At 54.0% G+C, this 13,772-nt stretch overlaps 1 protein-coding gene across 2 annotated transcripts in view; it reads right to left on the reverse strand.

Annotated features, from left to right (window-relative positions):
* LOC122369232 (WD repeat and SOCS box-containing protein 1-like) overlaps nt 1–13,772 on the reverse strand; it is a 40,052-nt gene that overhangs the window by 4,679 nt on the left and 21,601 nt on the right. For both annotated transcript variants that reach the window (XM_043343803.1, XM_043343804.1), the window contains one exon: nt 726–912. In XM_043343803.1, coding sequence (XP_043199738.1) covers nt 726–912 — 187 coding nt within the window. The remainder of the gene's footprint in view (nt 1–725; nt 913–13,772) is intronic.

Below are 13,772 nucleotides of genomic sequence, written 5' to 3' on the forward strand. Positions count from 1 at the left end.
AAGACCGGCAGCCGGCGGTGTTATGGCACGTGGCACGTGCCGCACCACGTCGCGTTAGTGAACGCCGCCGCTGCGCCATTGCTCGTCACGGGGTCCAGATAACGCCCCGCCCCCCGCCTCGGGGCGATGTAGGGATGGGGTACAGGAGGGTTCGGTGCAGGAGGGTTCGGTACAGGAGGGTTCGGTACAGTGCCTTTTATCGTTGGATAACGAAGGCCAGCCATGACATCGGAAACGACTTTTTACAAATGCACGCCTTTCTTCAATTCATTTTATTGTGGTTCAGGGATTTTGTGGACCAGAGCAGGGAATTGTAATGCATAAAGCCAATTTACGAGGGATTTCCGTAAAATTTAGGGCTTTGAGCATGAAATACCGCAGATTTGCTTCTCCAAATAGATTGATTGCACGTCAAAACCAGCCCAACTGACGCAATGTATTACGACGGGAGCACTGACGAATCAGAGGCATTGGAGAAGCTGCGGGGAGGGCTTAGCTGCTTTCAATGTTGTCTTCTAATTAAAGTCATCAGACATCGCCTCCTTATGCTATGTTATGCGACTTGAAAAACTTTACTTAATAAAAAGCCGTTTAATTTGTTTTTGTGCGTTCAGCTAACTGCAAGAAACGAAAGTCAATTTCGGGAACTGTAGGAGGGGACCCCCTCTCAATTTTGCAAGTGGACGGGAACGGTTTAAGCAGAGTATAACCGCGTCTGGTCCTACCTTGAGGGTTTTGTCCGCCGACGCGGACACCAGTCGGAGCGAGTCGTCAGGGGCGAACTGGATGTCCCTGACGGCACCGCGGTGGTCCATCAACTCCAGCATCAAGCTGCCCGTCTCCAGACTCCAGAGGCGGACGCGGCCGTTTGGGTGACCGGTGGCCAGCACCGGGGTACGCGTGAAGTCAAACCTGGCGACAGGGGAGAACACGGGGTCACACGGGGGCGAGCGCAGGCCAATGCTAGGATCACACACATACGACCCGGGGCAGCGTCATAAATGGAGGGCACACATGCGTGAATAAAGGCGAGAATATAAATAGGAAGCGAAGACACACGGGGTAAGTACAGGCGCTTTTATCCCGAACGCAGTATGAAAGAAGCGCCTTCGTTTCGAGCCGAAAATAGCCAGAGACCTTTTGCGCTTCACTAAAAACGATGTTTGACTACTGCTGTGTTCTTTTGCCATAAATGAGGTCTGGGTTTACACATTAGTATATAAACGTAGCAGAGTAGCGCAGCACGATTCTTCATACTTTTTATTACCCATGCCCATCCTGCACGCTGCCAACGCTCTATTCTCGTATCTTCCCAATATTAGGTCAGGTCAAGTCAGGTCAGGTCAGGTCAGGTAAGGTCAGGTCAAGCCAGGGATCTCCATGGCCGACTACAGCTCGTCAGTGACACATACAAAACCATACTACATCGAGGCCACGCTAGGCCGGTTGGCGACACCAACTGACCCATAAAAAGGCAGACCTCTCTCGTCTATGGGCGGAGGCGCGGGCCGGCGCCTGAGCCAAGTGCGCAGTTGTCAGCGCTTAGACCGGTATGTGAGGCCCCGTTCTGTCACCGATCACGCGTGTGTTGTCCGCTGCTGCCACTGCCGCCACTGCCGTGTTACAGCGAGACTTGCATGTGTGTGCGCGTTTGTGACAATGTGTGCAAAGGAGAGGGGTGAAGTTTTCAATTTGTTTTTATCTCGATTGGCCAATGCCTTGCCGCTTGATGCAAGACTTGCACTCAAAATGTTCTCGTCCCTCTCGGTCAGAGGCCTCCCTTGGGTGGACGTGGGGCATCATGTGATGTTCATGTTATGCCGACCCCCGTGAGCCCCGGGCACCACCATGCACCAACAACAGAACCTCAGCGCCTCCCAGCGGCAGATAACCGAAACTGACCAGCGCTCTATCTGCCCGTCCACCCAATCACAACACCGAGTCGTCCACTCTCCGTCGCGTAACGATTACATCATCTCTTCGGGCCGAGCCCGCTCCACGTCCGCTAGCCCGCCCGGCCTGGCTCGAATTCCGCCCCGGACCGGGCCACCAGAAGGTGAACCAAACAGCGGCGGGCCTTCAGTCGCGGCGGGCATTCCCATACAGGTAGACAGATGGTGGTGACGGCGACGGCGGCGGCGGCGGCGGCGGCGGCGGGCGACCGACCTTGGCTGGCCCAGTCAGGAGGTGGCTGGCCTCAGGCGTGTGTGGCCGAGCCGGCGCCACCGACCCGGCCGCACGCCAGGTGGCGCGGTACTTCGGTCATGAACTTCGGTTCGGGTGGTACTTCGGTTCTGTGATACAGACGGGATGCGCTAGCCAGGACATTATGCAAAGCCCGCGATGCAGTCAGCTAGTATCTGTAAGGCTCGGTCAAAGTGGGCTGATGTCGGGGACAAAAGGAGGCTCCGTAGGGGCGTTCGCCTTTCTCACCCCGCAGGCAGCGCAGTGCACCGTGTGACGCTTTCCGTGCACTGTTTACCATTCCCTGTGCACAGCAGGCTCCATAGCCCGTTCCCTGAGGAGGCCCGGCCGCCCGGCGCCGAGACAATCCATCACCTCCGCACCGCGCTCGTATGATCGTCGCTCAAAGTCTCCGATAAACATCAACAATGGTCCGCGAGGCCCTAGCTCCCTAGACACACCCCCGGCCTAACTGCGGTGTCGGCTGCGCACCTCGAATAGAAATATCGAATCAAAATACATCTCCCCTAACGACAGCGACGGCCCCGTGGCCTTGGTCGGCACCCGGCGGGCCCCCGGTCAACATCAACATTGAGGCAGCGGCCGGGTGGCTGGAGTTGAGTGCGCCGGCAGCCGAGTTCAAGGGTGCTGCCACCGCAGGTCAAAATCGCAGAAAGCTTTACGGCAATGAATATCAGCCCAGCTGGCTACCTACATAGTGCATATAGGTATCAAACTAAAACAAATCAGAATATTGAGACGGGTTACACAGCACATTCGGGTCGACGAATATGCTGTGTCAACAAATCAGTATTGAAGGTAAATGCGAAAAAAAAAACGCGTAAAAGGCGGGATATAAACAATAACATTCAATACCAGGCGCTGGGAGTGGGATCACAAGTGAAATTAGACAAGAGGCTCCTCAGTTTCTTATCCCACGCGGCAGAACGCAGATTGATGGACCGTGGACAGAGCCATTCCCTCCCCCAGCTCGGGTGGCGAGTTTGGCATCCTGCCAGCGAGCGGGATATACGGCAGCCGGGGTCACGCGGACCCAACCGGCGCCGGCGTCACTCGGCTGAGCCTGACGTAAGCCGACCGCTCCGCCGCACGGCCCCGAGAGCGGCGGCCCGGCCCGGCCCCTGCAACGAGGCGCCATGGGTCTACGACGCAGACCGCCCGAGTACTTGCATGAGATGAACTCGCGGCAATTGCACGATGTTTAGGAGATGTTAAGTAAACCAGGCAGGACGTTTGCATATAACACTGCGCATTACTAGGAGTAAATATAACAGTTGCACTGCAATAGGAAAAATAAGAAAGAGACGTTGGTAGCAACGTTTACTTGGCTAACTCACTTCACAAACTTCCTAACACGCCGTTGCGGGTTTGCAGGGCCCGATTATCCCTACGCATAAGAGATGAGGTTTTTCACAAATAAAAACAAAGAAAAGTATTGTGACATAAAGACCTCTTACCCGACATGCTCGACCTGGAACTTCGACACATGACAGGCTAAAAGTGCTGACTCGGCGCGCCTCCACCACTGGTCACACGATCCAAGGCACGTTCAGTCCAGACGGGACACACCCCCCTAGTCAGGACTGCGTCATCACACACCCACCGGACGTTCCGGTTACAGGACAATTTGCCGAACTGCATTTTGCCGAATGCTTATTCGCCGAATGTCAATATGTCGAATGCATTTTGCCGACGTGTCTTTTTGCCGACGTGTCAAAAGGGCGAAGTGCTAAAAGTCGAAATGCAATTTGCCGACATGCCTTTTTGCCGACGTGCAATAAGTCGAAAATGTCAATTTGCCGAAATGTCAATTTGCCGAAAAGTCAATTAGTCGAAATGTCAATTCGCCGAAATACTAATTTGCCGAAATGCTAATTAGTCGAAATGTAAATTTGCCGAAATGTCAATTTGCCGAAAAGTCAATAAGTCGAAATGTCAATTCGCCGAAATGCTAATTTGCCGAAATGCTAATTAGTCGAAATGTAAATTTGCCGAAGTGTCAATTAGTCGAAATGTCAATTTACCGAAAGTCAATTAGTCGAAATGTCAATTTGCCGAAATGACAATTAGCCGAAATTAACCTAACCTAACCTAACCTAACCTAGCCTAACCTAGCCTTAGGCCCTCGGCCTGAAGCCAGATACACAACAATTTAGCCCACACCGGACCTATTGGTTTTCTACATATGTACGCGCCGGCCGAGGTGGTAATTGCTGAAAGGCGATTTGCCGAATGTCATTTTGCCGAATGCATTTCGCCGAATGTCATTTTTTTTGCCGACGTGTCAAAAAGTCGAAATGCCATTTGCCGACATGCCTTTTTGCCGAAATGCCAATTTGCCGAAATGCTTATTAGTCGTTTCGCCCCTGGTGGAGCTGGCGCGTCGCGGAAAAAAAAAAACGAGCGTGTGCGCTGTTACGAGACGCAGAGATTGATACCTGATTTTAAGGTCCTACGTCAACCGGTGACCTCCGAGGTCAGATCAAGTGCCCCAAGATACGGTTCAGTTTGTGGCGAATAACTTCGCCACAAAGGGCCGCAGGGCCGCGATTTTGGCAGCATCGTATTTGCCTTGCCTAGGCGCGTCAAATGATATGATTTTTGTTTGGGTCAGGTCAACTTAGGGTGTTGACCTCAGGTCACGGTCAGGTCAGCACCCCCAGGTCATGAAGTTGGTGGAAAGAGGTCATGTCGCATATCATTCGATTCGGCAGGTCTTCTTGAGTCCATTGGTGGCTTTTCCGACTCGCTAGCGCTCAATTTGATCGGGAGTTATTGACGAAAAACTAATATGACCTTGATGACGTCATAAATGACGTCACGCAAGGTCAACATTGCAAAAGTTACGCATCTAACCTTGCAAGGAGTGCGTCAAATCACGATTCTGTGGGCTTGAGATAGTTAGAGGTCGTTCCCGGCGCCAGAATAGCAGTTTTCATTTTTCTTCTTGACTTATAATGCATTATAACGAGGTCACGAAAATGACCTGACCTCAAATAACCTTAAGGAAAATCTGAGATATACAAGCTGTGAGACTCGTAATGGATATTAGGTCCTGCAAGTTTCATTTCCCTGTGAAAGCTCCTCTGGCCGTGAGGGCGTTGCGAAGTTGCGACATCTGAAGACCGTGCAGAGGTTCACTTATGACGTCATAGGTCGGTGGCCTGACCTGACCCGAAAATGCGGTTGGTGTACAAAAATCCGGCTTGAATTAAAGGTCAGGTATGCCAAGTTTCAGCTCTCTATCGCCAGCGTGTTTGGAGCTATCGCGAAAAAAAACTATAGGGGTTCGGCACCCGTACCCCTCCCCTTCGGCCGGCGAGGATTGACCTAAAAATATTTGACTTACCTTTGCCTGTAATCTTTCCTAAGGCATTGCCTACGGCACTGCACTGCTTCGCCGCGAGCAATTTGATGTTTATTTCCACATGGTATTGGTGCTTTTAAACTTGCTTGTGCCATGAATAATTATTAGTTATGAAATCAGGTGGTCAAAGGATATCATGTGATTTGCTTCTTACTTGGGGATTGCACCAAAAGTAAACTGGTGATCGGTCCTAAGTAAATAAGCACCACCTAACCTAACCTAACCTAGCCTAGGTTTGCAGATTGACATTTTTCAACTAATTGACATTTCGGCAAACTGCCAATTCGGCAGATTGACATTTCGGCAGATTGACATTTCGGCAAATTGACATTTCGGCAAATTGACATTTCGGCAAATTGACATTTCGGCAAATTGACATTTCGGCAAATTCACATTTCGACTAATTGACATTTCGACTAATTGATATTTCGACTAATCGACATTTCGGCAAATCGCATTTCGGCAAATTTACATTTCGACTAATAGGCATTTCGGCAAATTGGCATTTCGGCAAAAAGGCATGTCGGCAAATGGCATTTCGACTTTTAGCATTTCGACTTTTTGACACGTCGGCAAAAAGCACATCGGCAAAATGACATTCGGCGAAATGCATTCGGCAAAATGACATTCGGTAAATCGCCTTTCGGCAATTTGTCCGGACACCGACGTTCCAGCTACCAACGCCGCCCACGGGGTCAGCTACGAGAGTCCAGCGCCTCAGGCTAGCGTCGGCCCCAACGTTAGCCAGAACGAGTGAACACATAACCGCCGGCAAATCGTGCATGGAACTCATCAAGTCATGGCTATCATGCAAGGCCGTAACGGGAGGGTGCAAGAGACAATAAAACTCAAGGCTCTGGCTGTCTGTCTGACGGTGTCTGTCGGTCTGTCTGTCGGTCTGCCTGCTCGCAGCATGCCGTCTTTTAGCACGCTTTTGTAATTTAGCCGTTGTCCCGCGTCTACAACTATTTCCATTCAGCCATATGAAACAGCGCCGCAGAATGCCAGACTGATAATATGACTACCCGGCTCTCCAGCAATGCCGCCGTGCCGCATATTTGCGGACCGTATTTCATCTGCACGGCACGCTCGGTATCGCCGCCGCGCCGGTTATGAGCCTGTCCGGGGTATTATCGAAATAACAGCGTGCCTCTCCGCTACCGCCGTTGCCATATTGTCACCGCTTGGGCCAAATTCGTGCAAGAGCGCCGGCCCACAAACACTCCACTCTGGAGAGTTCTGCAGTGGCCCGTTTAGCATGAAACGTTCATGATCCGCATGGATTATTTATCATTGAAGCGTCCAGTTATGTAAGTTGCAAACACTGCAGTTGGAGGGCATCCTGCTCGAATCGCGAACCTTCCTGCAAACCTCACTCTTGTTAGGCTGAAACATAAATGTTCCTTTTTATATCCCTCGATCTTGAACACGCCTTCTGTGCACCTTCTGGGTTGTCGCCACGTGTCCTCTGGTATTTCACACGCCAACGACACTTATTTAGCCGGATGATAGACAAGGACTGTAGGAGAGCGATGGGTAGATCAGGATGGTGAGGAAGACGCCAGCCGCTGCCCGATTCCAGCCTCTCGATGGCGAGACCACTGTAATCGGACAGATCAACTGATACTCCGGCGCCTCGATGGCAAGGTTAGCCGGAGCCGACTGGTCGCACCCCTGTCTGAGCGGAGACCCCGCACCCGAGCCTCGATGGCAAGACCCGGGGAACGAGTTTAAGCTCAGTGACTCGATGGCGAGACACTGTGGCCGCCTCCCTCACACACCCCGGAAGAGGCCGTGTTATGAGTCCCGGATGAAAGGAAATGATCGGCTACTCGCACGCTGAGAAGACTCGCTGCTGTTCACTGTCGCGTCCCCTTTTCCACTGGTCCAGCTCCTCTCCACACCAGTTAAGATATTTTCACTTGCTGTATTGTGCACCACCACCACACCACAGCCAGAGCACCACTTCCACCCACACAGCGAGCACTTCCCCGCCGAGCATCCAGAGCGAACTCCCTCGAGCCCCGTGCGCCGACCCGAGGTCACCTCGCCGGCGCCCCGAGGGCAGGAGCCCACACAACCAATCACGGGGCCGCTTACAATGAGCCAGCTCAGTGCCGGCATAGCCCCGAGCGCCACGTGGTCGGCCGGCCGCCACATGGCCCGCTCGGAGGTCCGGGCGGCCCGGCCTGCAGCCGCCGGTGCTAACATCCCCCCGCACCGTGTTGCACTGCAGGACAACACTCACGAAAGGTAACCGGCGTGCTGCCGTACACATCGCGTCGCTAACACATATAAACCATTTCATATTCCAACAAATACGATGCTATTTCTTGAAACACAAGCAAGTATGACATGAAACAGAAGAAAGAAAAAAAACACTTCAACTTCGTCAAACAACGATTAATGATGGGGATCAGTGGTATATCCCCACCGACGCACCAAGGCAACTGGCGACGTCGTCGCTGCTAGACGAATCGCTGCCGCCCATGAAGCAGAAACCGCCACATCCGGGGAAGCTACCGCCCGAGCTGGTGTAGCCGAGGAGGTTGCCGCCACCGGTGCTGAGGCGGCCGAGGAGGCCACCGCCGCCTGCGCCGAGGCCGCTGCAGCGCTCGCGGAGGCTAATGCCTCCCACGTTGGAGATGGAGAGACGCTGGTGAGCCTCCAGACTCAGAGGACCCTTGGTCCTCTAGTGCTTGATAGCGATGTGTCAGGATCGTGTAAGCCCCGCTGGTTTATCTCACCTCACGGTTGCGGAGATGCCTATGTTTTTGTCTCTCCCAGCCCCTCGATGGCGAGGCCACTGGGAGTAGACGGATGGGTCGATGGTGTTCGGCCTCTCGTTGGCGAGATGACCTGGGCGTCACTTGATTCCGACGCCAAAGTCACTGACAGTCCTCTTCTAGGAAGCATAGCTTGATTGCAGGTCTGGTGTAGATTCTCCCGCCAGAGGTTCTCAGTTCAGCAGACCTCACTATGTCGTCTTCTCCAGGAAATACTCTTGTGATACGAGCCAATGGCCACGACCCCCTGGGCATATTTGTGTGTCATGAGAACCAGATCCCCCTCGCGTAGGTTTCTGGTTTCTCGGTGCCACTTGCTTCTGCGCGACAAAGTAGGCACGTATTCTCGCGTCCATCTCCGCCACACGTGCTCAGCGACTGCTTGAGCTTGTCTCCAACGCCGACGACTGCTCAAGTCTCCGTTTCTTGTCAGAACTGGCGCTAGATGATGAGAAGCGTGACCCAACAGAAAGTGATTGGGTGTGAGCGCCTCGGCGTCAGTTGGGTCGGAGCTTACGTAGGTAAGCGGCCGACTGTTCACCATGTGTTCAACTTCTGCAAACACGGTCAGCAGAACTTCGTCCGTCAATACCTGTGAGCCGACTACGACTTGCAGTCACGTCTTTACAGATCTGACCATGCGTTCCCACACCCCACCCATGTGGCTTGCGGCTGGTGGATTGAAGCGCCAGTCAATTTCGTAGGAACTCAGTTTCTCTGGCATCTGCGCCAGAACCCCTCGGAGCTCTTGACGAAGCTCACGGTTGCTGCCGACGAAGTTTGTCCCACGGTCTGAGAAGATGACTTCCGGCTGCGATCTGCGAGCAAAGAATCTTCTGAGGGCCATGATACAACTGTCTGTATCTAATGAGTGGGCCACTTCTAGATGTACAGCTCGCGTCGCCAGACAAGTCACCAACAGTCCGTATCGGGTCTCTGTTTTCCTGAATCTTTTCACATGCAGCGGCCCGAAGAAGTCGACACCAGCGTTTCGAAATGGCCGTCCAGCTTCCAGTCTCTCCCGAGGGAGATCAGCCATCCGCGGTGGCACAGGGGCGGCCCTGCGACGGCGACAGAAGGAGCAGTCACGAAGCTGCGCCTTGATGGCTGAGCGTCCTTGCGGAATCCAGTACTTCTGGCGCACCAAGTTCAGCGTGTGCTCAGCTCCTGCATGACCATGACGAGTGTGTTCGTGCTTGATGACAAGCCGAGCCAGCTCACTTTGCCGTGGAAGGATGATTGGGTGTTTGGCTTCCTCCGAGATGCATGCCTTGCCGATGCGTCCCCCGACTCTGACCAGGCCGTCCTCGTCCTGAAACGGGGCCAGAGGAAGCAGAGAACTGGACGTAGGCAGCGGCCGTTGCTGCGTCAGACAGCGCACTTCTTCAGCGTAGGACTGCGCCTGTTCCCTGGCAACGGCCCACACCTCCGCTGCTTGCAGTTCCGAACGTGAGAGTGGTCCGGTGGCCTTCGGCAGCTGTCCTGAAAGACACGCCTTCATGTTGCGCGTAAAGCGCATCATCCATCCAACGACTCGCTTGAACTTCCCCCAGGATGAAAACCTCGCTGGAATCGGTTCCTCTGATGTGCACTTGGTAGTCGTGAATACCAGCGCGTCCCGCATCTCTTCATCCTGTGCCAGCTGGGCTAGCTCCTCTTGAGGTGGCCACTGGCTGACGTCCTCCCTCAAGAAGGTGGGACCCGTCAGCCACCTGCCGTCCTGACTGAGCATGAGCACCGAAACCCCTCTGGAACAGTCGTCAGCGGGGTTGAGCTTCCCAGGAACGTGGAGCCAGCACGCGTTGTGGGTCAGCTCGTGAATCTCAGCCAGTCGGTTGGCCACGAAGGTCTTGAACCGTCGGGTTTCATTACCAAGGTACTGCTGAACGACCTTGCTGTCCGTCCAGCAGAAGATGTCATCCGGTGGCTGAGTGATCTCACCGAGGACGGTAGCCACCAGACGCGCTCCAAGAACGGCTGCTTGCAGCTCCAGACGGACAATTGATAGTCGCTTCAGTGGAGCGACTCGGCACTTGCCGATCAGGAAGCGACAGTGGTGTAACCCATCGCTCGAAGTTGTCCTCCAGTATGCCACAGCGCCGAACGCACTCTCTGACGCATCGCAGAACACATGAAGTTGGCGTCGCAGTGTCCCTGGGCCGCTGGGGTTCACGCAGCGTTGCATCACGACTTCGTTCAGCTTCTCTGCTTCACTCAGCCACTCCAACCATTGGCTCAGCTCAGGTTCGGGTAGTGGCTCGTCCCACTCCAGATGTTTCCACCAGAGTCGCTGCATCATCATCTTTGCTCTCACGGTAACAGGAGCAGCGATCCCCAGAGGGTCAAAGATTGTTGACACTTTGCTGAGCACACCACGCTTGGTTGCACTCACTTCTTTGGCTTGGAGACGAAACCCCAATGTGTCCTCGTCTTCCTCCCATGCGATGCCCAGCGTCTTTTCAGCGGTGTGCGAGCTCCTGAGACATAGGCTCGCAGAGGCGCTGGCTTTCTCACTCTCTGGAACGCCTTTCAGCACAGCGGGGGAACTGCTTCTCCACTTCGTGAGGTGAAAACCTCCTCTCTCCAGTGCCTCCTTCACGTCAGCGTAAAGCTGTTTGGCGGCGTCTTCCGTCATGCAAGAGAACATGCAATCGTCCATGTAGAACGACTTTGCCAGTTGCTCGGGACTTCTGCTGAGAACCTTGTCTGTCTCCGCTCCATAGTCCAGAAGTGCCTTTCTCAGCACGTAGCTGGCCGTTGCCGGTGATGACTTCGCGCCAAAGATGACCACCTCCATCTGATAGACGTCAGGCTTGCGGTGTCGCTCCATATCTCGCCATAGAAAGCTCGATGCAGGCTGGTCTTCTGTCCGGATCCTCACCTGATGATACATCTGCTTGATGTCCGCTGTCACAGCGATCAGACCTTCCCTGAAGCGCATGATCACCCCAGGAAGGCTTTGTAGTAGATCTGGACCTGTGATGAGCTTCGAGTTCAGTGATACACCTTGGTATGTTGCCGCAGCGTCGAAGACGATTCTCAGCTTCCCTGGCTTGTTCGGGTTCACTACTGCGTGGTGTGGCAGATACCAACGCTTCTCCTTCGGTTCGTCCGCTTCTTCTGCTGAGAGCTTCCTTGCGTGACCATCCTTCACATATCCGTCGATGATGGCTTGGTACCTTGTAGCCAGTTCTGGCTGCTTGTTGAGTTTCCTCTCGATGGACTGAAGACGTCGGTACGCTTGGTTCCAGTTGTCCGGCAACATCGGTTCGTCTTCACCCCACAGAAGTCCAGCTTCATATCTGTCCCCCACCTTCCTGGTCTGCTGATCCAAGATTCGCATAGCTCTGAGATCTTCTTGAGATCGTGCATCAGAGCTGTTGATCATGGTGCCGAAGGCCTCGGTCGTCCACCAGTCTTGGACCAACTCTTGCAGACCCTCCAGAGCGTCTTCGGGAGCACGTCGACGCACGAACATGACTTGCCGCATTGTGCTTGGAATCAGGGTGGATATCGATCCCGTCAGAGTCCAGCCAAAGTCTGTCCGGATACCGACGGGCATTCCGGGGCCTCCCACCCTGACCTCTCGCTGCAGCACAGCTTCCAGAATGTTGGCACCAAGTAGAAGCTCGACGTGTGCGCCGTTGTACTGGTGTAGGTCCAGGTCCTGCAAGTGCTTCCAGCTGCGAAGCTGCTTGCTGCTCACGCTGGGCGGGGCCACGTTCAACCTTGGCACAGACCACACCTCGGGCACGACGATTCGATTGCTGTTGGTTGCTGTGCTCAGAGGACTGACCGTCAGCTGAACTCGAAGAGACGACTGTCTGGTACCGCTTCCTTCGATGTTCTGTAGCTGCAGATTCTCTCGGACTCCAGGGACCCCAACCTCTTCCAAGACATCTTCACAGCAGAGCGATGTCTGCGCTCCCGGGTCCAGCAGTGCCACTACGTCTCTCTCCCCATTTGGGCCGTGAATCCGCACCGGCACCAACTGCAGCAGTGTGTCTGTCGTCTCTGTGAGAGCCGTGCCGACGATGCGACTTCCTTCTCGTGCCACTGTTTTTGGTTCTGTTTGGCTTTCTTCATCGCCAGCAGCGCTTCTGTCCACATGTATGAGTCGGTGATGAGATGCATTACATCCATTCAAGTTGCATCGTCTTGCAGAGCGGCAATCCCTCATGAAGTGACCCTTGTTCAGGCAGCCCCAACACAGCCGTTCTTTGCTCACTACGACCAGCCTCTCCTCCACCGTCTTCGACTTGAACTCCGTGCAATCCTGAAGCTTGTGCTGTTCCTTGCACAGGACACAGAACCAGCGACGTCGGTTGTTTTCCGTCTGGGAAGACGTGGCCGACGTAGTCAGAGTTGTTCGTCGCGCCGAGGTCTCCCGTGCACTCGTGGATGGCCTTTTTCTTTCTGGATCGCGGTTATGGTTGGCCGAGTTTCTCAAGATGGCAGTCTCTGTCTCCAGCCACTTGCTGAAGATCTCCAGATCGGGCTGCTTGGGATGCATCTGATGCACTTCTCGTCCCCACTGGTAGGACAACTCCGCAGGAAGCTTCAATACCACTCGACGCAGATTCTCGATGGCTCTCAGATCATTGTAGTGGTTCAGAGCGCGCAGCGTCAGCACAGTGTTGCTGACAGCTGAACTGAACCTCTCCACTGAGGCGATGTTGTTGATTGAAGGAGCTGGGGTCGCAAACATGGAACTGAGATATGCTTGACTGATGTCGCCTTCTCGACCGAAACGCTCGTGCAGCCTTGCCAACGCCTGGTGATACATCTTGCCATCGAACAAGAATCCCTCGATGGCTTGATGGGCGACTCCATCTACTGCTTGCTGTAGATGCGCCATCCGCTCCGTGTCAGAGAGAGATGCCTGATCGTGAACCAGTGCTCTGAAGAGACTGATCCAGCGCGGCCACTCACTTGGTTCGCCTGTGAACCGCGGTAAATTAAGACGTGGAACACTGTTGGTAAAAGCTGACATCCCAGGAGGTGGATGCCCATGCTTCTCCTGCCCTTTGCTGCTTGATGTCCAGTTGTCTGGGTTCAGAGATGAACCATCCACCTCCACTTCCGGAGCAGCCTTAGGTCCTTGTGGTTGTGGTCTTGGACCAGGCACATAGTCGGGTACGCTCGTGCGATGCGGTGGTTCGGCAGCTTGATCTACCCCCGCACCTTCAGCAGATGTCTTTCTTCCTTTGACAGCTGCTTCGTCGAAATCATGCCGACGATCCCAGTTCAATTCGTCTTCCGCAGCCTGATACATGTGTAACTTCCGAGCAGCTCTGTCGCGGGCCTCTTCAGCTATTCTGAGCTGTAGCACCCTGTTCCGCTCCTCCAGAAGACGGCTTTCTTCCAGCTGAGCTCTGATGTCATGCAGCTTCCGATCAGCATCCTCCAGTTCC

Source organism: Amphibalanus amphitrite, unplaced genomic scaffold (assembly GCF_019059575.1).
Source record: "Amphibalanus amphitrite isolate SeventyFive unplaced genomic scaffold, NRLGWU_Aamphi_draft 001018F_arrow, whole genome shotgun sequence".
Classification (NCBI taxonomy): Eukaryota; Metazoa; Arthropoda; class Thecostraca; order Balanomorpha; family Balanidae; genus Amphibalanus; species Amphibalanus amphitrite.